At 43.2% G+C, this 26,112-nt stretch overlaps 1 protein-coding gene across 1 annotated transcript in view; it reads right to left on the reverse strand.

The window, feature by feature from the left end:
• ADARB2 (adenosine deaminase RNA specific B2 (inactive)) overlaps positions 1 to 26,112 on the reverse strand; it is a 304,888-nt gene that overhangs the window by 30,009 nt on the left and 248,767 nt on the right. Inside the window, exons 5-6 of the mRNA XM_069005730.1 lie at positions 13,457 to 13,625; positions 5,537 to 5,688 (exon numbers count right to left, since the gene is read on the reverse strand). Of these exons, the coding sequence (XP_068861831.1) occupies positions 5,537 to 5,688; positions 13,457 to 13,625 (321 nt within the window). The remainder of the gene's footprint in view (positions 1 to 5,536; positions 5,689 to 13,456; positions 13,626 to 26,112) is intronic.

A 26,112-nucleotide genomic window follows, 5' to 3' on the forward strand; every position in this document is an offset into this window, starting at 1 on the left:
AGAGCTAGGATTATTTCTCCTGAGGCAGTATTCAGCACTACAGCCTACAGTGGTGTATGCATTTTTTAGTTCCGTGTTACTTCTGGGCATGGTTCTCTATGATAATTTTGTTCTGGGATCCCCCAAGGTATTGTTCTGCTCGGTCATATGAAAAATAGGAAAATAATGCACTTTCATCCCAGTTCCACAGATGGGCCATTCATCAGCATAAAATCAACTTTGCAGCCTAGGAGGAAGCTGCACCATGCACCAAATAGCTATGAATTTCCAAGATGGTTTCCCAAACTGCCTAAGGCCAGCAGCCGTGACGGAGAGATGCGAGACCTGAGAGCACTTGTGCAATGGGAACAAAAAATAGTGTCCAAGTCCAAGGGATGACCTATGGTTATCCTCAATTTTTGTAATGGGAAAGTTAATCACTTTGTTAGAACCTGAATTTTCTTGTAGTTCCAGATATCTAATTTCTTTTCAGATCACTGAGTTACTTAGATGGATCTTCTTGAAGTGCTTTCCCCTTTTATCATCTACTCACAAGAACAGAATTTGCCCATTTACACAAAACATGGGATTGGTAAAAGGAAGGCAGAGATTTCTTGCCCTTGCACATCCAGAAATGTTCACCAAACCCATTGGTTTGGGGATTGATTCTAGCCCAGTGACTGCCATAAGTATCCTCATTGTATTTCCATCCTGATAGCTCCCTGCCGGACACTGAATGCTGAGCTCTGGGGCTGAGACTCTTGTGACAATTTTGGGAGATCATTTGGGTCCATGTCTTGGAGACAGATAGACTTCTTAGAGGGTCTCTGTGTGAATCTGGCCTTCTCCAGCCAGTCTGCTCAGGATATGACTTTCAGAGATCTGGTTTGGGGATGATGCAACCTGGGCCAGCCCCATCTGGACACGGAGTGCTGAGTTACTGGTGTGAGCAGAGCACCCCTTCACCCCCTGGATTTGGGGGTTAACAGAGCGTTTTTTTCTGAGAATGGAATGTAAAATCCAGCAGCCAGAATCACAAGCAGGGAAAGCACAAGTCTGCACAGTGAAAGCACACTTGAAGTAGAGAGCACAAATGTGTCTCTCTGGGTACTCTTCAGTTCCCCAACTCTCTGAAAACTGCAGTGCACATCTCCTGACCACATCACCTACCAAGGCAATGATCTGGCTCACGTGGCTGCAAGCGGGTCCTGCCTAGATGAGAGCTCTGTCAAATGTGTGTGCATGAGAGCTTCAGCACAGCTGTAGGTTAATAGACAAGCAGGAGAAAAACCCCATGTGGAGCAGATGCAATGGTGTGTTTCAGACCTAAAGGAAGTGTGGGATAAAACAGGAGCTGGGCTATCAAGGAGGCAATGGCACAAGGCAATACAGCATGTTAGCAAGAGATAAAAAAGCAGCCCAGGGGAGAAGAACTGAGAGAAGCCCTGGGGCAGATTCTGTTTGTCTCTTTGTCAATCCATGAAGTGAAAAAGAGAGAGCACATCTCTAGAAAAAAGATGGACAATGAGGTAAAATACTGCCAGGGAAGGAGGAGTGGGGAAGTAGAGGATTTCTTTAGCTCAAATTTTCGAGCAATTCATTTTGGTTTCCAAGAGACTTAAAAAAAAAAAAAAAAAAAGCCAATGAGTCAAGAAGCACTAAATTAGCTAGGATGGTGCTCTAGCAAATCAGGGGCTTGATTATTCTGTGGTTTGGCCTAGATTTAGGAGAAAGTGTAAAATATGCAACAAATACTACAGGGTGAGCTGCCCCCAGGGCTCCACCTCAGGAGCTGGAACGTGTGCCATAATGGGAACCAGCAGCCCCCTTAGGCCCTTCAGGAAACCCACGTTAATTGATGCTGTGATACTGCCCTTAGAAGAGGTCAGAAATCCAGGCACACCTTGCTCAGATGTACACAAAGGGAGAAGGCACCACATAGGGAGATGTCCCAGGCTCCCTGACCTGCAGCACTGAACTGAAGCAGGGGAAGAAGCTGAGTCTGTGAAGGAGCAATTAGGGTTGTGAGGACACTGGGAACATGTTGCCTTTTCACCATATAGCTGTGCTACAACCTTGAGGCTGACCTTGGAAAATTATGAAAAGGGTCTTGGAAAGGAGACTGACTGGAGAGAATGAGCCAGGACAAACCCATAAAAAGCATCTGAAACATTTCCCGGTCTCATATTCCGGCATCATCTGACCTGGCTGGTCTCCTCTCCTGCTTTCCGCTGCTCTTGCCCCTCTCCTCTCAGCCTCTTCCCCTACTCTCGCAGGTTGTACCTCCTTCCAAAGCTCTGACTTCACTTCCTGTAAGCACTTCCAACCTCCTGACCTACCAAAAAAGTTAGAAAACCCTTCCATGCTCAAAGCAGCCCGGTCCAACTGGGTTTTGTCTCTCTTTTAGAGCTGCCTAAGGATGTATCAACAAACAAGTCAGCTTACATCTGATTCAAGAAGGGCATCTCTGCAAATTAAAGTGAGATTTTATCTCCTTGTCCCATATCTCTTACTTTCCTGCATGAAGCTGGCATGGATGTGGGCTCCCTGGACCTCTCCTCTGCATTGCAGCTGTCAGTCTTTCACACGTCACAAACTTGGTACTCTTCTCTACCCAGTAAGAAGTAAACTGGGTTTCAAAAGCATGCTAGCTTACCTCCTCCCTTACCAGAACAAAGCTCATTAAGAAGGAAATGTGAAGCCTCCCTGAGGGTGCTGGAAAGACACGGTGGATAATAGGAAATTTTTGGAGGGAGATTTGAGAAGTGGATTTTACTCATTCCCTATATTGATAAAGGCTTATCATATTCCTTCTCAAAACCAGGAACCACATGGTGAGGCACCGGTTTTAAATGTTAATGCATCTTTAGAGAATAATCAGTAATGTTTGATGGCTTGTGCTAGCTCTAGGAGAGGTTTCTTTGTTGTTTAAGAAATGAAGCAGCATTCATCTGGAGTTTCTTGTCATTACTGGATGAAAGAAAGGTTATTTCTTTAGGAAGAAAAAGAGGAAAGAGAAGATCTGAATGATAAACATTATAAAATACTTATCTTCCCAGATGTCTCTGAGATAATGTGAGCTAAAAGGAAATGCTTATCTCACTGAAGGACAGCTTTTGGCAACATGGCTTTCTACACAGTGCTAAATTATTTTAAGAGCACAGGACAAAGGTAGAGAGATCTGGTTAAAAGAGTGAATTATGAGCCAGGTATAGCATCTCTTCAGGTCCTGATACTGACTCTCTGTGTAACCTTGGCTAAGCCACACAAACCTTTCTGCCTCAGCTTCTGCTTGGGACAATAATTGGTGTAATAGCCAACAGGAAAATTATTTTCATGGTAAGTTTACTGTTTACTGCCTGTGTCAGGTACTGTGTGATTATATATTTTTAAACACAGCTGCTTGTATATCTTGTTATCTAAAGAAGCTCATTAGCTAGAAGATTTGTCTGATCTTTGAAGAAATCCATGAGTCAAGCAGGGTTCACCTCCAGGGCTGGGTTCAGCTGCATATAAACAGGCAGCACTGGCTGTCAGCTGCCCAAAGCACCAACTTTCTCATGCAAAGAAGAGCAGAACCCAGCCTGGACAGCCTCCGGTTGCTCTTGAGAATGGACCACATTTTAAAAATAATTACAGATTTTGGTGCTTCCAATTGTGATATCAACTAAGGGCTGCCCTAGGAAGCCTGCCTTCTGGAAAACATGAGCACCTTTAACCAAACATAAAGCCTTTTTAGATACTTCTTGATACACCTATAAAGTGGAAGGCCAAAGATCTGTTTGTTTTTTGATATTCATAAGCAGTGCCTTTTTTATTTTTAATTTTGATTTAAGATTATGCTGTATCTTTTAATTTTGTTAATTCATCAGGAATTTGTTGATTTGATTTTGTGTTTTAAGCACTTACTTGCTTTTGTTCATTTTATAAACCCTTCTGGCAGAATGTAGAAATCATGTCAGGCAAGGACCACATTTCCTTCCTGAATAGGTGCATTCTGCTTTCTCGCCCCAGCAAGCTGCTCTTTCACACATGAAAAAAAATTCTATTCTGGACAGAATAATACCTAATCATTAATAAATAACTTATACAAATAAGAAATCACACAGGAGTGAAACTACCGTCTGATGGATTTGCCTGTGAGGAAGTGAGGTCGTTGTGTGACCTTGGGTGATTAATTTTACATTCCCATGTCTATGCTTCCTCCTCCATCCATTCTTTTGTCTTGCCTGCTTCACATTCAAGGTAGTCAGGGCAAGGACTATTTCTCATTATGTGTACATTTGGCAGCCAGCACTATGGGCTTTGCAGCACTGTTAAATGCATGTATGAGGAGCAGTACCTGGGGCAGAGGTAAGAGACTACTTTGTGCCTTGTGTGTTGGATCATGGGGTGACAGGCATGTGGTAACAAGCCACAGATCTCTGGAGTCCCCTGTCCCTTGCTGGGGGCATTCCATGTGGCTAGGCAAGGATAAAGCTGGTGCAGTGGGAAAGCAACAGGGATGTGCCTCGGCCATGGCAGGGCAAGGACAGGGACGTGCATGTTTGGGGAGTGATGAGGTGAGAGTGCTGGGTCACGCGGTGGAGATGGGATTTGTCGTCACGGACAACAAGCTCTGCAGGTCTGTGGGTGGCACACACTGGCTCAAGAACCAACTTGTTTATCTCATTTGCAGGATCACCTCTAGAGAAGAAATCCCTGGAAAATCATGTGTTTGCCTGAATGCCATAGGTATGGTTGTAGGGACTCTAAGGAAGGCTTACCAGGTGGACTCCAACTAACCCATCTGCCATGCAGTGACCATGCAGTATATTTGGCATAGGCAGGATGGCTTGGGAAGGATCCTTTCCGTAAGGATCTTGCCATTATTTGCTGCAAGTGCAGGTGATATTTGGAGAGATCAACACCACAGATGTGCTGTATCATATCGTATCATATCATATATCATATATCATATATCATATATCATATATCATATATCATATATCATATATCATATCATATATCATATATCATGTCATATTAGTGCTCTTCTTCAGACTCCAGCTGTTGCAGCCTGGTTTAGTGTAAATGCAACCCTTGAACCCATATGTACTGTGTGAATCCTGAGTAGAGTCTATGCATCTTCAGTTAGAGCCCTGATCCTCTGGTCCAGCCTCTGGCTGTGGCTTCAAGGATCTCTTTGATCATGGGGATGCTTTCCAAAACACTTATTTACTTTTAGGGTTGTATGTAGCAAGCAGGAAATGCAGGCCTTAAGGGATGTATTCCCCAGCAGAGCCACAGAGCCCCAGGAGTGCGGAGCTGCCTTGCCAAGCTCTGATTTTCCCTGCACACCTTCCCCAGCACACGGGACCAAGCACCAGTTGCACACACACACACACACACACACACACACACACACACTCTAAAGCCTGTAGTGTTTTTGCCTTCAAGTGAAACACTTTCTGCCAGCAAAGAAAGAGAGCAAAAAGAACTGATCTTAGGAAAAAACACCAAAAAAAGACAAAAGACGCACAAAGGAGAAAAAGGAGAGGGAAGATTTTTTCCTTACAGTCGGTTGTGATTTCGTAGGGGGAGTTGAGGCGCGCGTCTCCACAGGGTGAAGTGCTCACGTACAGATGGAACAGGATGTTCTCCCGCAGCCTGTAGCCTCCTTCTTTTAATCGCACGAAGATTGATCGCTCCCAGTCTTCTCGCCGTTTGCTATAATCACAAAAGAGGTTCCAGGTCATTTGTTACATGCCAAATCAGAAACATTTCTGTGCTGTCTTTCTCTCCTTTTCTCCGTCAGCTTGTTTGTTTGTTTTTATTAGCACCTGGCATCATATATTTTGCCTAGTGACAACAAGAGAAAAACAATAAGCTTCTCTGAGTGAAGAAATGTGTGAAGGAGATCAGAACTGCTAAAGGGCTTTTGGCTTCCGTACCTAAGATATATTCTAATGATAAAATGTGGATTTTTGAAGGGTAACTCTCCTTCCTTATGCACAGATGCATAAACACACTGATTTTAAAGTGGTTCTGGTGTATGAAAAAAGGAAAAGTTCTCTTGGGCTCTCATGTGAACACATCAGCTCTGCTGATCACAATACCTAAGCACATGTTTGAATCCCATTAACATCAATCACCACAGTTGAGATGTATGTTCATATGCTCCACTGAAAAGGGCCTCTAACGAAGCACCCAAATTTTATGACCACTGCCAGCCCTCCCTGCTCCCCAGGTGTTGCTCTTTTCCCCCATTCAACCAGAGCCACCTACAAGTGCTCCACGTAGGCCAGCAGGGTCCTCTTGGTCACTTGGCATTTTTGGAAATCAGAAGCCATCTTAAGAAGGGTGGACAAAACTTGCACGGGCTTTTCTCAGCTGAGTTGAAAAAGATACTTATCAAGATGAAGCTTTTATCTTTGCAGTGGTTCAGCAGCTAGATGGGGATGCAGTGCACATATTCCATTAGCAACAGCTGCCCGGGAGGCCAAACCCTCCCAGTGCTGCTGTTTGCAGCAACAGCACAGCATTAAGGCTCTGCTGCTGTGAGGTTCCTCCGATGAGTTACATTTAGGAAGATATGGGTAATTTCTGTGACAGACAGCTGCCTCTAATACGTGTATTTGGGTGATGGTCACGATTATAATTTTGAAGGTGAAAATGTGATTGGTGAAATTATGATGAGACTCCTTTCCCTTCGATGGCCTGGTCCTTCCCTCAAAAACTTAAGGGCCTTTTTGTAGGAATATCTCTGAACAGAATGGCACCTGCAGGTAATGATTTTCCTAGGATGCTGTTAATAAGCTGGAATCCCACCCGTTTAATTTACTACAGGACAGCCCATTAACCAAGGCGATTTCTGGCTATCTCTCTGCCTCCTGATAGTGCAAACAGGGGTGCTTTTTACTCAGCCTTTGAGCGAGTCCTTGGCTTTCATCCAAGCTGCCTCTGCCTGTTTTCTCCCAGTGCAGCCTCTGTGCTATTGAAGCTGTTTGGCTGTCACTCTTCCATGGTTTGGGTGTTTTGTCATTTTTTGATGCCAGGATGCGTTTGCTGTCAGGAGGAATTTACAGGCACATTAGCTTGCCTGTCAGGGACAGGGAGTCACACCGGCTGCCGAGCTGGGGCTGCCACATGCAGCTCCTTCATTTTCTCCTGGCTGTGGTGGAATTTCCCAACTGCACTAATTATATTATCGCCCTGATACAAGTCTCTGAAATAATAAAATCTCTGTAAGTCCTGCTGCTTGGACTTCAGAGCAATTGCAGGTAGTTTTAAATAATTCACTGCAAAATCAGCTGGGAGAATACAAAACTGTGCAGTCCAAATGCCTGCTATTATTACATTAAATCTCACCAGAGTGTGGGGGGGCAGCTTGCAGCACTTGGAGACAGTTGCTATGTAGGGTTGGAACAGTAATGCTTTGGGCTGGATTTCAGCAGTTCAGCCTCCATCCTGTTTTCACTGGTCACTGTTTTTCACTGATTAACCTTGCACTCTTACCTCTTTCTGAGCACCAACAAGGGTCTGTGGCCAGTGTGGCTGCCAGGTTGGGTGATAGACAGCTGCTCTAAAAATAGTTGGCAGGGCTGGAGGGCAAGGCAGCTTGACTCTTTCCTCCAGGAGGCTGAGGTTCTTCATATCACATAGGGTCCTGACCTGCCTTTGGGATGGTTTTTTAGGAGATGACCTCAAACATGAGGTTCATTTCTGCACTGTGGCTGAATATGCTTAATAACAAAACTGGAAAAGAATTGCTGGAAAAGTTTGGGTTGCAACACCATCTGCCATGGCTTAGTAAAGATTCTTATGTGTGGGACATTTGGGGTATTTCAAAGCCCAGGGGGACCCAGGGATCTTGTAAAAATGGTCAGGTGAAGCATGAGATGCACTTTTGCCAAGTCACCTCTACACCAGCACCAGCACCCTTGTGCCTTGCCTCTGGGACAGGTGTTTTGGACTGTGAGGGAGAAGATGACTTTGCAGCAGCAGTCCTTTACAATGTCCTTTGCACAGCCATACACAACCTGCACAAAGCAATGGAGAGAGGAGCCCACAGTGAGCCTACAGATCCCATTCATTCGGGGGTGGCATTAAAATGTCATTTCTGCATGCTGGCAGTGGCTAAAAGAGCAGAATTAATCCCTAAACCTTTGCCTTTTACGAATTTCTGTGGGAGTTAGGATTTGAGGCTGATTCAAGAGGAATATTTAAGAACGTGCTCAATTATAATCTTGTGCTTAATTTCATTATTCAGCATAACACATGGCCTATGTTTTGAGCTGACTTCAAGAAGACACTTAGGCACATACTTATGAAGCATTTTGGTGAAACAAAGCCTGACAAGCAGAGGAGCTGTTTTTGGCATGTAAGTGTACGTATGGGAAGTTTCTACTACTACATACTACAAGAGAGCATCCTAGACAAACTGACAGCAGGCTTAGTAGATGTGTAACGAGCAGCTGGTTTTCCTGGAAAAAATAATGGGACTGGATTAAGACTATTCCTTGCTTTTTATGTATAAAATAAACAGTGGTTTGCATCTGACTTGCTGAAAGAGCTTACCTTCTGGTAAAATCATCTCCCTGGCACTTGAAAGGTGCACTACAGCACCACCATAGTGCTCATTTATTTTAAGGATAGTCTATTAATTTTATTTTTCTTAAAAAAGGAAGAGTTGTATTTTCTTTTCTTCCCTATTGGCCAGTTGGTATAAATAATATCACTGAAAATGATGTCAATTTTCCTACCACCACTGCAAAAGAATCAGACTATGATATTCATGTGCTTTTTGATGGTGATTCTTAGAAAAAGCTTCTCAAAAGGTCTTTCTTGTCCTTCTTTTGTACATCAAGAAATTTATGTCTTACTTCTCATCTCTTTCGTGAAAGTCTTGAGAACTGGAGGATTATGGTTGTCATAAAAATGAAATCTGGGAGGGCTAAGGGTTTTAATCAGACTGGTTAGAAGCTGACAGGTTTTAGTTGTGCTTTTAGCTTTTATTTAACTCAAGCTCTAGACAATGAATTGTTGAAAGTTTCCTTTTGAAGTATTTGTCACTCTTGCTTCTTAGAGAGGATAAAGTTCCCATTCTGGAACTCTTTCCCAAGAAAAGTCAGGGAAGTCACACCTCTAACATATGGCAATAAGAAGAGAAGGGAAAAAAAAGTAATTTACATATTGCTGCAACATTGGCTTGTGGATGGAATTGTTCTGCAGCTTAAATACGTGAAGAAGTTGCTGTATTCTCTCTTCAGAGAAATGGAATAAAAATTGCCCCAGTACATGGCAATTCATCTCACCCCCAACAAATACTTGAACAGGTCTGCTGAGTTCCACCTCAGCGATGCCATCTCTCTCCACTGGTGATCAAAGGAACCTTGGGGATCTGGGTAACACTTGACTGCCAAGAAGTAAACTCAGTTCAGTGAATCCCTGTCTTCTGGCCATTACTTTTATATCCTGGCCCTTGCTTTTTCCAGCCTGCTTGCCCTTGCTCTTAGAAGCCTTCATGCTACACTCAGCCAAGCATGTGTTTTGCTTCACCTAGATCAATGGTAGAATTTGTAAATTCTGGAAAAGAGGTTCCATTTCAAAGACAGCATGATACAAAAGACTATTTCTTTCACCAGAAGTTCCTGAAGTTTGAAATCCAGCTGCAGAGCCCACTTTCAGTAGGTAGGCTTGGTGGGAGGAAGGTATGTGGAAAATAGGACATACTCTCCACAGAACAAACTTGCCTGTTCCATAGTGAATGATGGAAAATTTAAGCTCTTTGAGTCAAGAACGATGCTTTAATTCACTTTTGGAGTTAGAGCACCATATTTTTGGTTTCAGTTCATTTATGACTTCGTACAACAGTTTCCTGGCCTGGGAGATGAGTTTAATTTGGGCGAGGTTAATGTAAATGCATTACAACAGCTCTGTGTTTCCCCCAAGCCTGAGGAGATGGTGTGCAGGTAGACCCAGTGGAGCTGAGTTAACATGCCTCTGTCTTAAAAAACTCTGTCCTCCTAGCTATATGGCAGCATCCATATAGTGTTTTCTTTCTGAATAGATTTCTCTCTTTTTCCAGTGAAAAAGAAATAAATGTGATTTCAATGTGCAGAAACTGCATTTTTTATTTCATTTTCACACCCCCCCCATTTTGTCACCATATGACAAAACTCCCATTGATGTTAGAAAACTGTGTGTGTAGCAATAAATATTAGAATTGAAGAATATATCATAACACATAGTTTTGCTTCCCCATGGACTTTAAGGAAGCAAAATCTGATTTGACAATATCTCCAGCTCTGTCTTTCAAAGGTGCTTAGCCTTGACAATTTTGGTTGAGATTTTTATGGTGGGTGCTGGTCAGGCAAGCAGTGGTGCCTGGTCTTGGCTGAACAGGGAGTGATTTGAAGTTATTGTGAACAGAGCTTGTGCTGCACTGAGGATTCTCTTAACAAAAGGCTGTTAACATTGATCCAAATAAAATAATAATATGACTGAACGTGTTAGGGAGGTGGATCAATACAATAGTTTAAGATACAGTGTTAGCACTTGTTTCCCAAGAGACCATAGCATGAAGCAAGTACTAGGGCTGCTACACTGCTGAAAACATAATAATTTAATGTAAACTTGAAAGCAATTCAGAATGAAATAGAGAGAATATTGTTTTTGATTAAACCCTTCAATGCTCTTGTCCCCCTTTGTTAGCCAAACCCATGTACTCAATATACTCTCTTGTCTTCAACTCCAGCCTGAAGTGAAAACAGCCATTATTCCTATTATTGTTGCTTAGGTGCAACAGTATAACAGAAAGAACACACAATCCTGCTTAGACTAACCCTTGTGTCTGTGATCTGATGCAAAACCTGAAGGCAAAGGAAGTTTTTGCAGTGAGGTTAATGGCCTTCAGAGAAAGTCACACGGATTTGCACACAAGAATGGAGGGCAGAAGAATGACCTACAGAGAAAGGATTTTTGTTTGTTTTCTCTTGGGTTTTAGTTTAGTCCTAGTTTTTTTTCTGTTAAAGGAATTTTCCCCTATACATGTTGCTAGGGGAACAAATGGCTGAATATTTAAGGAAAACAAAGAACCTGGCTGCTCTTTTTGTTTCATCTGGGGATGTGGGCAGTTCGGTCTCAGCGTCCAGAGAGAGAGGAAGCTGTTTTTTCTACGGCTGCTTTTCTTTCTGCTGGAGAAACACCGGGATCCCAAGCCCACCTTCCCTGCCCCGCTGGGAGCCGGGCCGTGGCCGCCCTGCCCCCACCGCTGCTTCGAGCCTTCGCTGTGCTGTAGCCGTGCTCACCCTGCCTGCCCAGACCTCCGGGGGCTTCCCGGTTTGGATACACCTCGTCTGCCACCCGGGATTTGTGCTCGTCCCTGCCATTCCAGCCTGCTGTTCCCAAGGGTCCGGCCGGACACCGGGATCGGCTGCCCAGGGGTTTGTGAAGCCTTTGTCCCATCCCTTCCCGGGATCCCAGGGCACCGGTGCCGCTGCTCCCCGAGCTCGCTCCGGAGCGCCCCCTGCAGCCGCGGGGGAACCATCGCACCTGCCCTGCTCACCGGGAGCCGCCAGCGCCCCTGCCGGCTGCGAGCGGAACTGCACCCGAGGGGAAAGGGCCCGGCAGCCGAGAAGGCTGGGACTGGGTTTGGGATTGTTTGCTGTTACTGCCAGAGTTATTGCTGTTTGTTTGACTGGTTATACACATACAGATATATAATAGTAAAGAACTGTTATTCCTATTTCCCACATCTTTGCCTAAAAGCCCCTTGATTTCAAAATTATAATAACTCAGAGGGAAGGGGGTTGCATCTGCCATTCCAAGGGGGGCTCCTGCCTTCCTTAGCAGACACCTGTCTTTCAGACCAAGACATTTTCTCTCCTTGCTTCCTTCAGTCCTTGGTTCCTTCCATATAATAAATGCCACCTCAGCTCCACTTCTGCTCAGTTTTCACATCATAGGATAATTTAGGCTGGTAAAGACCTTAAATCTCTATCCCAACCTCCTTCTCAAAGTAGTTTGACAGATTGATCAAGGCTCTATGCACTCAGATTTTGAAAATGTCCAAGACAGGAGGGAGACTACCTAACCGTGCTGGGTGACCTGTCGCACTGCTTGCCTGTTGCCATGGGGAATATTAGTCCTCCTACTCAAACTGAGCTTCTCCTCTTTCAGTGTGTGCCTCTTTCCTGTCACCTCCCCATTGCACACCTTGGTAAAGATGTCATCTCCATTGTGTTGCTGACATGTTTTGCTGGCTCTGCCATCCCACCTCCAGGCTGACCAGGTCCAGATTCATCTGCCCTTCCACACAGCCCAAGTGCTCTGGCCCCTGAGAACCTGGGTGGCCTCTGCTGAGCTTGTGTCAGATGGTTGATGTCTTTCCTTTGGGGCACCCAAAATTGCACATAGTATTGTAGATGTGGTTTAATGAGTGCTGATTAGTGGTGGGTGCTCACATCCCTTGGCAGACTCCTCACACTTTCCAGGGTCCTGCTGACCTTCTCTGCTGTGAGGCACACCACTAGCTAATGTCCTTCTTCTTGTCTGCCTACAACCCCCATCCCCTCTCAGCAGAGCTGCTCCCTAGCGTGTGTTTCTTTCCTTCTTGGTGGAAAGGAGGAAGGCCATTCTCTCCTCCTTGGTGTGGGACTTAGAATTTGTCCTTGCCAAGTTTTCTGTCAAAGTTCCTGCTGGTCTAGCCCTCCAGCCTGCTGAAATGACAGACCAGCCCTCAAGCACAGTGACTGGTCCTCCCCACATTTTGGTGTCCTCTGCAAAGCTTATAACCTAGCACTACATAACCTCTTCCAGATTGTTGATAGACATGATCAGCGACAAGACATTCTGAGGCACCTCTTATTACTATCTTCCACACAGTGTATGACCCACTAACCATTTAAATGGTAACAAGGTGGATTTGGCTGAAGACAGGAACAATAATTCCACGGTAATGATTCTACATGCTGTAACATTTTAAAACATCATAAAGAAGGAGTGAGTGATAGCATCTTACACTTTGGCACAAAGTTTACTGAGCTGTTAACACTCATTGGTTCTCTAGTGAGTCAATGAAGACATTAATGATCAATAAATCACTTCTTTGAGATCTTTCAGCAGCAGCAAGGAAGACAGGAAAATGGCTGCATTAAGCAAAATGACTCCCCTCAAGTCTCTGGTCAGTGAATGATGCTAATAAGCGTGCACGTAAAGATTTGTACAAAATCATCAGGCTTCATAAACCCCAGCTTTATGAGTCATATCTAATCTCTACTGAAAGAGAATCAGCTGAACTAAAGCAGCTCATCACCTACCACTTTAGACTACCTAGCTCTCTTTTTTTTTTTTTTTGTGCAGTGTATTGCTCCTTCATCACCTAAAGACTCAGAAAAAATGCCATAAAGAAACAAATAGTTCACTTGTCTGGAGGATGGATCTGTTCCACTGAAGGCCATATAACAGCCCCCCAAAATCAACAGAATTCAATTACCTTAAGTGTAGCTCCAGCTGTGAGTAGAGGAAGTGAACAAATGCCCTTCTTGCCACAATTTCTGCATGGCAGTCGTTGACCGCAAGCCCTTGGTCATTTATGTATTCCCCATTTATACATTTGGTACCCGATGACAGCACAATAACCTGAGCTTGCCTGATGTCCAAACCTGTAGGAAGAAAAACAAGAAGGTTGTGAAATTGCTGGGGGCAAGTATGGTATCATGATTGTTAAAGTCCTCACAGCACATGCTTTGATGTGGCAGTCAGACGGCCCTAATGGGATGCTTGTTAAGGTGATGATATGGCCTTTGGAATATACAGGAATCTCACATCTCTGTGTTATTAGAATAATAAGGGCTCTATTTCAGTCCTGCTGCTAATTCCAAGATAAAAGCTTGCCACGAAGTTTACTTGTTAAATCAATAACTACATCATAGGAGAGCATATGCTGTAGGGAGGTAATAAAGATCTCCTGCAGTGCTGATAAATGGCCAGGTTTTTATGAGCTGTTGAAGACATTTTCTGGTGGGAACACACTCCCTGTAATGTTAAGTTTCATTGCTGTTGTGCTCTAAGTACTAAATAAAATGCTTAACGCTTCTGGGGCTGCTCTTTAAAAATCATGAAGAAAAAACCCCAACAGATTTGGCTTTCAGTCCAGTTTCCTTTTAGTTTCTCCAACAGCAGCTACATCGGTACCCTTTCCAGTGTGGTCTCATGGATGGAGCATTTATCACTGAGACCAGCTTTGTTCATCTGTTGTCTCTCCACATAATGGTGATGGCAATTGAAAGATGTCCCTTAGTTGGTCCAGATAGATGCTTTCTAGGAACAAATCCTAATTTATTTGGAGTCAGTTGCAAAATGCTTACTAACTTCAATAGGACCTGGGTTTCACTCTAAAACATAGCTTGTTCAGCTCTGTGGACAATTTGAAAGAAGAATTTAGAATGAACTGAGCCCCAAATGAAATTATCTTTTGAAAAACACATCTCAGGATTCATCTCTCTGAATACCAAAGAACAAGGGAGCAGCTCTTGGGAAAAAGAACGTTTTTGCCTGATAGGTGCTTCCTCTAGAAGTGACAAAGTAGCCTCTGAGTGTTGGGCTGTGTTTGACACAATGGTTGTGTGTAGGCAAACACCTGTACAGCACAGCACAGCAGCTCAGACTGTTGGTGTTGGTGTTGGTGTGGCCATGCCTGTTTGTGTCACCTGAGATGCCTCTGATGTTCTGCCTAATATCTGGCTGCTGTCTGGGAAGTCCAGGAGGTTCTGCACGCTCCCCATGTGTCTCACATGGAAACCCATAAAGAGGCTCAGTGAAAACACATGCCCATGTTTGGGCAACTGAATCAAGACCTCAAAGTGTGGCAAGTCAGTGATGAAGACAGGCCTGAGACTGCAAATAGCCAGAGGAGGAATGGAAACCATCTTCCCGTGGGCTGTGGTGATGCTATTTCTGTGGTATTACTTTAGCTTTAGAAAAGCTTTAGGGATAATTTTATAGAGTCAGCAGAAATACATTTTTCTTCTTATGAGGTCTATTGAGTAGCAGAAAAACTGAAAAATGGCAGAGATTTTTTTGACTTGGCACGTCTGGGGCCATGTTCCCTTATAAAATCCATTGGTATTAAATGACAAAAGAGCTGAATGGAGAAGGAAATAATATTTTAAACATAAAGGATTGGTGTTGCCAATGATTTCCCAGTCAGTAAATACCATCAACAGCACTTCACAATCTCCACACTGGGACTAGTAGTGGATGACATACTGTAGCACTGTTGCCATGCTTAATGTACGTAATTGCAAATGATACCAAAATTATTTCATGCCTATATCAATACAAAAGCGACATCAGTAATCCTAAAGGTTTAGTAGTAATGTGGCATTGCAGCATTGTAGGCATTTGTAGGAGAGGTGTGAGTATTGTGAAAAATTCAGTTAATCACATCCAAGCCCCTGGTTGTGAGAGTCTCATACAGAAGCTGTTACAGGTATTAGTGACAAAGTACACATCACTGTATGCCTGTGCTGAGACTATAATCTCTATTTGTTACTATAGATGTGGCCCTAAAAAAGTGTTTTGGAGTATTTATTGGGGGGGAAAAAAAAAAGAGCTGGAAATCTTGAAAACCCAAGAAGTGAAGATGGGAAGACATTGGGGAAATGGAGAGGAGTAAAAGCCTATGTGTTTATTCTGGTTTTATTACTAGGTAAAAAGTTGAGGTGGAAAAATTACTCCTTCCCTACAAATGAAAGTGTTTATAGTCTGTACATTAAAATTGCTTTGCTTTAGGGTCACTGCTTTCATGAGAAAAGTAATAGGTATTTTAGATCATGACATGTCTATCTAGTTAACTGTCTTTCACATGGACTAACATCAAACATTTCATGGGCCACTGCCTGCCATCGAGGTGTTTGAGTCCCACTCAGCATCTCAAAAAGTAATGTATATTTTCCTTGGTTGGAAGGTCCATGAAAAGAATCAGATTTTTTGTTTTGTTCTATTTTATTTATTTACCACTGTAGATAGGGCCTTATTTACCTCAGCACAGCAGGAGTACACCAAGAGGCAACTCCCTGCTACAGAAACCCGTGAGCCTCTCTGTCTGCCCCTGAGGACCTCCATCAATACTCCTTCTCAGGGCAGTGAGACCAGCTGCTTCCTCCTCCTAACATTAGCATGCCCTTGGTGTGCCTCCTCCTCTCCCCCTTCACCTCGCAGTCAAAGCACCAGGCTCTGCAAATACAGAGCAAACCACCTGGGTAAGCCCTCCTGCTCTCCTGCTCTCTGGGAGCTACACCTTCCTCACCCCCCCCATCAGCCCAGTACACAGTGTGATGTCTTTTATTTTTTCAAATATTTTGGCCATAAATAAACTTAACTCTTTTTCTCCTCTCATATGAGGGTAAGCTGATGAGTGCACTCAGGGTTCTCTGTAAGGTCTGGATTTACTCACAAATGAAACAGAAAGGTACCCAACACCTATCAGATGCAGCAATAATTTGAATCCCTCTGATGTTTGCTGTCACAATGTCCACCTGCATAGCATAGCCAGTGTTCTTGGGGTGCTCATATTTGGGTGAACTAACTCCGTATGTTGGCTTTCAGCGATATGGGGCCCCCACAGGTAGTCATGTGTGCACACAGCCTGGAGTGTTTGCCAGTCCTGGCAAGGTGCACGTGTTTGCAGAACATCACTTAGATGTTGCCTGGGGCTGGGAGGCAATGGCTTCCAAGAATGTGCAGAACCAGTCTGAGTGTTAAACATTAAAGATCTCCATGTATTTTCCATTTGCAGTGTAGAAAATAACCCATGCTCCTCTATGCTCAGAAATACCCAAGAGTTATGTCTCACTGCTGTGGCACTTGGAAACCCAGGTGTACATGACTTATGCATTAGCTCTGAAATATTTACACCTCACTGGGGAGCCAAATGGAGAAAGTGATCTGTGACCAACGTAGCACTGTTCAATGCTGCCTGTGAGGGCACCCAGCATGATGAGAAATACTTCCAACAACCTGACAGTTGCCTGCTGTGTTCAGGAGCATACATGCTAACAGATTGTCCTCTTGCATGCCTTGTTTGGTACATACACAGAGTTGGAGGTTTATCCCCTGTGTAATGTTTGATATTATTTCCAGTGAACATGGGAGGAATTTTTCTCTGAGAACAAGACATGTGATGCCTAGCTGATGAAGGCAAATTTTAGCATTGACTAATCACAGTGGCATTTTAGGCAGCATTTCCAGCTCTGGAGCCTAGATATTTGCTTCAGTGATTCAGAATTAATAGGCACTTCTGTACATTTTTCTATTTTGCATTAAAACCAGTAATTACTAGCTCTTGTTATTAATGTTTACTTCCTGTTTTATTTTTCTTGCAGAATACTTCAAATTTCTCAAGTCATTTCTATTTACGAAAGTTGAGCTCCCTCATAAACACTGATTAATTTAACCTCAGACATGTAGCAGATCCAGACTGTGCACATCCTCAAGCCATGCCTAGGAAAGCTATGGCTTTGTGAGTGGCAGAATCCTCCATTAACAGTAACTGGCACCTGTTGGGGTCTCCTCCCCCGCCATGTAGCCCTGAGGGAGGCACGGGGTTTCCCTGCCCCTGCTCAGCCTCGTTCCCCATGGGTTGGTTTGTGTTCCCCTGCGCGGGCAAAGCAGCTCGGCTCCTGTGACTGTAGCAGAGTCTCTCAGCAGAGCCCGGCCATGCGGCTGGGGAAATAAACATCTCTGAAACATCTAGCAAGAATCCGTCCGTATATATTTCTTTTCCACGGGACTCCTGGTTTGATATAGGCGTGTTGCAGTATCCCCACTGCAACAGGCACCACCAGCCTTACGGCACCTACCCTGCTTAGGGTTGTACAGCAGGGTATGGCCCTGGACAAAGACTGCTCTCCACAAGACCCATGTTCTTGCTGAGAGGACTCAGTCTCAGGGATCCAGGGATAAAACTGCATTCAGGTTATTTGACAAACAAGGAGAAATGGGCTACATTATTATGACCTTAACTCCTGACCCACTGATTGTCAGAGTTCATGAGGCATTTCCTGCCCTCGATGCCTTCTTGCAAAGTAATGTTTGAGGAGACATTAAGTTAAGAATAACTAGTGAACGATTTATAACAGGCACCTGCACTATGTTTCTATTATTTGCCTAAAGACTTCTAATAGTTTTCAATTTGAAAAGGAAATGGAGCAGGGGAAAGGAAATTGGGAAGCTGCGTCAGCATAGTGGCTGCATCCTGGCTAACACCCTGTTATGGAGAGCAGCTGAAAGAGCAGGGAGGGAATTCACTACATTTTATCTTGACAAATTCTGTCAATTAATTAATTGCATTATAAACAAAAATGTACACATAAATGGCACATTGTCTTTGATCACAGATTCAGTCCAACGATCCAGTGAGGTAACAAGCCTTTCTGGTGCTCTGCTGAAAGCCTGACCACCCTGGGTCTAGAGGCAGGGACTCCTCTCACAGCCAAGCAGGGGGAACCTCGAGCCCCGTGATGTTCATTTTTTGTCTGTCAGTAATAGTGCAGACTTTCACGTCATAGCTGAGCTGTTGAAAAGTGGGTTTTATTATAAGCCATTTCCAGTTTTCTGACATCAGCAGGGAGATTCATTTCAGCTGTTCTGGATAACTAGAGTTTAGATGTCCATAGCTCAGCTAACTGCTGTAGACTCTATAGTCAAAGGAGAGGCATTTTCCTAGGAGGTAGTTCATCTGGCCTGGTTTAGATATTTGCTTTATGATAGTTTGCATTACACCTCAGTATTGCCAGCTTCTCTTCATGAACTCTGAAGACCTACAGACAGCCAGCAGAAGTGCAGCTTTCTACACTGTAGAGAGATGCTTTTAGTAAGATTTCTCTTCCAAGTTGAGAAATACTGATCAAAACTCCCCAAATCATAAGAGGGCAAGCAGAACAAATCTAGGGCCTTTACATTTTTTCCCCTTATGTTTAAACTTTTTGGGGTAATTTTTTTTCAGGTTTTCCCCTCCCACAACAATTAAGGAAAATTGTATCAATGTTAATGTATTCAAGGATGATCATATTGCCTTGAGCTGAACTATTACACACAGAAACCAAATAGGGCCGTCTTCCCTATGTGACCTCCCAAACCACCAGGCCTGTAGCCACAGAGCTTGCAATAGAAATGATTCAGAAAGATGCTGATAGAAGAGAGAGTAAGCAAGAAAAAATATGAAGGTTTTCTCAGCAGATACGCTGGATATGGAGACCTGGCTGACATCTTATGGACTACGGGCATGAGCTGGGCTTTGAAGTCGGTTGTGGCCATAAACACAAAATGCCTACACCCATCTGCTTGGAGACACAGCTCTAGCAATAAAACAAGTGAGTTTTGGCTAGTCTAGTCGATGCTTCCACTGATTTTAAAAGAGTTACTCTTCTAGTGGGCTATGATCATTAGGACCTCCCATAATAATGGATTTGTACCCTGCATATTCATATGTTGGACAAGGAAGATCAAAATCACGAGGTAATCGCAAGAGGTTTTGACTGGTACCTGCAATCAGAAAACTGAATCACACTGGCTGTATTTCAGAGAACTGCGAAATTCAGTACCTGCAATCAGAAAACTGAATCACACTGGCTGTATTTCAGAGAACTGCGAAATTCAGTGAGCCTAATTCACATAGAACAGGATGGAGTTTACAGCTGCTTATGCCAGAATACAACTGGGATCACACTTTGGTTTCTCAGCAGCTGGCACAACACGAAGAGCAACACCAGTCAGTATGCAAGTGACTATTGCACTGCATGTTTTAGACCCTGCTAGTGATAGTGAAATCTATCTTCTTTTTCAGCTTGACACCGTGAAGACAACTCACTGCTCGAAAGATATTCATTTTAAATTAGAAAAAAATAATCAGAAAAATCAGGTTTGATTAATTAAGAAAACCCACACCTCTTTTATTGGCGACAACTTACACAAAATGCAATGTGGTAAAAAGGAAAGCCAGAAATAATGATAAGTGTAACCAGACCTTGTGAATAATTCATGGAATACAATTTCATGTTATTTTAAATGGTGCTGCTTCTCTCTCTGATAAGCAATAATTTTATGCTCTTTCTTTACCTTTTTTAACAAATCAGTCAAAAGGATTGTCTATTGTTATCTGCAAAAAAGTATATTTGGAATAATTTTCAAGGCAGCTTAATTGAGCTCTGATCACAGAGGAGGGTTGTTTTTTTTTTTTAATACCCTCTACTCATAGCTGAATAAGTTCAGGTTTCCATTTCAGGTTTGTTTAGGGAAGGAAAATTTCTTGATGTTACATAGCACTGACAAGTCCTGCATTATTTTCTCTTATCTTCTTCCCTGGCAGCGCTATCACATTCTTAGAATGGCTTTAATTTTGTAATAAGAGATAGTCAAGACATGAAAGGGTAGTGATGCTGGAAAAGCTGCCTGAAGGGACGTGCTGTGAGCACAATCCTGCGCCCCACTGTCCCAAGGCAGATCCTTGAGCCCGTGCAGAGCCCTGTGGGCACTGTGCTGCCATCCCAGGAGGGGGCAATCGCCCACGGAAAATACTGCTGCCAAAGAGGCAAAGAGCTCTTCTCCCTCAAAAAAAATCCAAGAAAAGGACTCATTTGTCTGGAAATTGAAACCATTGTCCCTGTATGTTAGTGCTCACATGAGGGGTAGGAATTTCTAACTATGGTTAGAAGTGAGGGTTGTATTTACCCAGGTCCATCAGTCCATTTTCCCCACAACTTGGTGAAGCATCTACAACCCCCTCTATTCTGAGGTTTCAAGAGGAGTGAAAGTGATGTATGTGCAAGGAGGGAGCTGAGGATTGAGAGGATGGTGTGTGGCATGGTGTACCTTGCTCTTCAGTTTTGATGTAGGATATGCACTCCTGACACAGAGAGCTCTGCTGTCCCCAGCTCTGCACGGAGAACAAAACCACACTCATGATTAAAAAATAAACAAAAATGTGTAGCCATAAGAGAAGAACTGTGTACAGCAGGGATGATTAACAATATGCATATATCTATTCACAGTATGCATTTATCTGCCAGCCATAAAGATTGCTTCAGATCAGTTTTTTCTCTCAATTTTCTATTGTACCCCTGGTACCAACTGTGGTAATTTCAGTGACAAACAGGAACCTGGGACTTCAGTGAGCACCTTGGCTGTAACCCCTAGATCACATAGGATGTCCTAAAGAACAGCCCTGAGGTGGATGGGATCAGCTGATGTGAAATAGCTGACTAAAACCTGTGAAGAAAGAAGTATGTTAAGGGCTTAGGAAATGGAATAGCAGAAGTCTGAGCAAAAAGCTAAGAAATAATAAAGAAGTGGCTAGCAGTGAGGTTACAGATATTTAGGGGTATAAATGGAACACAGTCTTTGAAATACTGGAGTTGCACAAGGATTTCTTTTCCAGACATCAAACTGTGGGTTATGTGTAACTGAATATATTGCATTTCTGTGGAAAGAGAGAGTGTAGAGGGGCCTCTGAGAGCCTCATATTTTCTTCCCTTATTAATGTGTTGAGTAATCCTGCCTCTGACTGCCCTGCCTATGGACAGCTATTCTTTGCAGAGCTCTTCATCTTCATCAGTGAAGGAGCAGGGACAGAGTCACAGTCCTCTCTACCCTGCTCTCTGACCCCTCTATGCTGGAAGCAAGAGCCAGGGTATTGTCTGAGAGTGGCCGTGGCTCTCCTTTCACAGCCAGGCATAGTAAATTTTGCCCAAACCCACAGGGGGTGGGGAGGGGTGGAGGAATGCACTTGTAAGCAAATTCCATATTCACTTCATCTGAAAGAAAAATCCCTTTCTGACACAAGCCCATTTTGTACTGTTTGATCACATAATGGGATGCCTGAGAAAGGATTCTTGTGCTAATCTTTTGCAAGATATTCTTGTGCAGGTCTTTCCATTAAACCTCATTCAAAAGGTGGATTTCTAGTGCAGAAAAGAATGGTGAGGAGGCTGCCAAAGTGGATGGGAATCAGAAAACAGAGGCAAGACTGGCTGGGGGTTGCAGAAAAGAGTGACCCTGAAGGAAAGTGTACAAAAATTGAATATGCAGACTATGAACATGGTGTGCGTGTTTCTGAGTATCTGAAAGGTACAAACCCCAAGGAGAGAGGTAGGAACTAAATTTAGAGCAGCAGAACTGAGGTCCTGAGATGACATCAAAGAAAATAAAAGTCAGGCTGAATAACTGGTGAAAATTATTAACAATGAGATCCATTAGGCTACAATGGTCTCCCAAGGTAGTGTTGAAAGCCCCATTGCTAATTGATTAATTTAAATCTAGACTGGAAAGAGCACTTGGGAACAATCTTGTGCTTGCAGGGAAATGGACTGGACGACTTAGTGGTCTCTCCCAGTTCTAATTTCTATGGTCCATTTCTTTCCTCCCCTCAGTGGACCAAAAGGATGAAATCCCATCAGCTTTGCTTCTGAGGAGTGTGGAAGGAGACAGTGCTGTGCTTGTGTGTACCAGTGCCCTTTACTTTCCCTTCCTTTCAACGTGGGCTTTGGAAATCCAGAGAGGGAGGAGGGTCAGTCAGCCCAGCCCCCTGCATGCTTCACCCCCATACCATATCCTTGAAGATTTTTAAAAAAAATCTAAATTGATAGTGGCAGAATCAAAGTTATTTGAGGATTCTTTCCCTTCATGTGAATTTGAATACTGTTTTTCTCCTCAGGAAGAGACCTTGCACATAATTCTTTATTTTAAAGCGGACTGAACTGCACTTTCCTGCCATGTCCTGACTGCAGATATCTTTGTTTCTCTAATAAATGCTGTGCCACTGATATCTGAGAGTTAAGTAAATTGACAGTCTTAGATGCTAGTAGGATTCTTAATTACAGTGAGAAAGAATGAAATCCTGAATATGAATTTTGGCGGGTAAGTGCAGGAGAAACTTAATTTTATGTGGGATTCTTTTTTTTTTTTTTTAAATCTTTGGTGTACTTGCATCTAAAAACATCTTCCTTTGTGTTTTACTAGGTCAGTAAAGTGAAAGCAATGGTTGCCAAGCCTTAATTCACCAAAGAAATTTCTCCTTTTAAGATGAGATGCACTCTTGGTATTGATATTGGGACAACTTCCAGTTTGCCTTATCACAGAGCAGAATGAAAGCCTGACCTTGCCAACTCCTTGCTTGACACACTTAGGAAACAGAAGTGCCTATTTTAAATTTCCCTGTTTTATGCTAATTATTATACCCATCCTTGTGCCCAATGCAATTATATGTGACACAGAGCCAGGGCCTTGTCTGCATCCAGGTTTTCAGAGGTGTTTCAACCAGAAAAATACTTTGAACAGCAGGAATGGAAAACTAAATCCAGATACAGTAAATGTTCAGGGAGGTAAAAAGGCTCAGTGTCTGAGAAGATATAGGAACCAGAGTAACCAGGGGGCACAGTGGGGTGCTGACGCTGCCTAGAAGCCAGCAGTACTTCACCTACAACTTCTTCAGCTGGTGAAAAATGAGGGATTCAATTCCCTTCCCATTTGGGTAATTTTCCTGTGGAAGTGCCTAAAACTGCTAATATGAAGGGGGTGTTTTCTCCCCTTCTTTCTGAGCCACCAAACAGCTAAGGGGATGGAATTAGGTTAGACAGTAACAGCAGTGAGAGGCTGTCTATGTGCAGTTTGGGGTGCTCACCTCCAAAAGTGAAGCTCTGGTTCTGTACTAACTCCCAGCTGGTGCATTCATTTCTCCCTTGTTTTTTATGCAAAATATATAATCTGTCTTGGAGAGTTGTCCCTGAACCTTTTTTTTTTTCCTACTCTGTGCAAGGCTGCAGGATTGTATCCCATCTCATATTTTCTAAATAATCTACCTTCAACTACTTTCTGTTCCTTAGCACTGATTTAACAGAAACAATGAAGAAACACTCACTGTTGCTCTTGTAGGGGGAGTACTCACAGTGCCTAAACCCACATTTTAAGAGAAGTGATGGCTCTGGTGGAGTCACAGTTTTAACTGCAAAACCTCAAATGTCCTTTGAGCTGGAATTTGGAAACCTAGGTCTCTTGAGCTGCAGGAATATGAAATTATGCCCAATATAGGTGCACATTACAAAATTCAGGAATAGAGTTGCAGCTGTGGAAAAGAGATGGTCTTAAGGGATTCAAAATTATTTAGAGAGAATCTGAAGATTATTAGTTTAGGGTTTATAAGCAGATGAAAACAGAGTTCTGAGTAAGAGTGACATAGATGGTTCCTAACTACATATCTATTTATCTATTCTAAAATATTTTGAGAAAAACTGTCATCTACTGGTGCTTTGTCAACCTTGGCCTACGTAAGAAGTCAATAATGTTTACAAGAATGTCAAATGACTTTGCAACATGTCCTGAAGAGCATCAGGCAGCAGTAGGTGAAGAACCTTATGACATCAAAAGGATGTCAGCAGTTTGGGCACCCAATTTTGATTTCAGAAGTTTCAATTCTCATTGAAACACTGAATCTCACTGGGACCAGGCTTTTAGAATCCGTATAGCTACGCAAATGGGATCTGAGAGCCTAAATTATTCCTCTGCCTCTTGAAGGAATCTGCTCTGGACACTAATCTGTAAATCATTTATATTTTCTCTACTGGTTTGGCTACTTGAGTGCAGCATGGGATGGAGCAGATTGATACTCTACATATGGCCTGAGTGTTCTACTATGTTCTACTGCCTTGCAACTTCCCAATTTATACTAAGGATTAGAAATCAATTGGACATTGGTACTTCTGATTGTCCTTAAACGTCAGGCTTTGTGAATCTTAATGTGACTGTAAAGATCCACAGAGACATATTGCCAACTTTACCTTTTTCTGTTATTCCACTTAGCAATGATTAAGATCCATTCCATGAGATACAGATGATAATTTCCCATCTTTTATCACAGCATGAAATTGCTATTTAGGGCTCTTTTGTCCAGTTCATCTTTATTTCATACAAGATAACTGAGAAGACCTCCTAATTTGCTTTTAACATCAAAATGATTGTCAGCCTTACAAAAAAATAATATAGAAGAGAGAAAATTGAAGCAAGAAATCAACTCATAACCTTTTTCTATGAATGTTACACAGCTGTGAAAAGGACTGAACTTTCTTAATGCTTCATTTGTAACAGAAAGCATGACAAAAAGTTCCTATCAGTATTTAAACCGCTAAGATTTGTCAAACACAAATGGGAAAATTGTGTTTAAATAGCAGTTTCATTTTTTCCCTAATGATTATGGGAGGTTTCTTTTGCAAAGAGGACCTCAGCAATAATAGATCATCTCTTTACTGAGTGATGGGAATTCTTTACTGTGCCTGGTGATTTCAGGTAGAGCAAAGGCCAAACTCTCTCTGTGGTGCAAATAAACAGTGTGAATACCACCACAGCACAGTGCATGGCACACACCTCCCACCCTGCTCTTCCCTGCCCTGGGATTTCCTATCCCCCAGCTCCAGGGGACAGCCAGCACTGCCACACTCTCCCCTCAATGCCCTGTGTGCTGGTAAAGGCAGCTGCCCTGCCTGGTGACCTGTGGTGAGACCACAGGGACTCCTCTGGTCACCCCAGAACCTGTGACTCTCGGCATCGGGCCTGGGGGTAGGTGAGAGTGCTGTGGTTTTGCATTTATTGCCTTCTGTTAGAAAATAATAGCTTACTTGCCCTTCATTTTTTCCAATGTATCAACTGACATAACAACAACAACAATATTAAAAACTCCTTCTTCCTGAAAACTTGTCAATAGAAAGATACAGCAGACCAGTGAGTCAAAATAAGATGTCCAAACTGCACCTGAGAGACAGAAGGATGGGGAGCTGGTGGGTTATCTTTCCCTGACAACAAGAAACATCAAGAAACAGCTGCTGTTGAAATGAAATATTGGTTGATCCTGGCCAAGAGCCAAACACCCACACAGCCTCTGCTCATTCCACTCTCCTGTGGGACTGGGAAGAAACAGAAGGAAGGCAAGACTAATGGACTGATATAATGATAGTTCATGGTCGCCTGGCAAGACAAATGCCATAAACCCAATTATTTCCCCCTTCCCCTCTCCCCAAGATTTTACTGCTGAGCACAGTGTCCTGTGGCAAGAAATACTCCTTCCATCAGCTGAGGACACCTGTCCTGGCTCTGTTCTCTCTC

Source organism: Aphelocoma coerulescens, chromosome 2 (assembly GCF_041296385.1).
Source record: "Aphelocoma coerulescens isolate FSJ_1873_10779 chromosome 2, UR_Acoe_1.0, whole genome shotgun sequence".
In the NCBI taxonomy this organism is placed as follows: domain Eukaryota; kingdom Metazoa; phylum Chordata; class Aves; order Passeriformes; family Corvidae; genus Aphelocoma; species Aphelocoma coerulescens.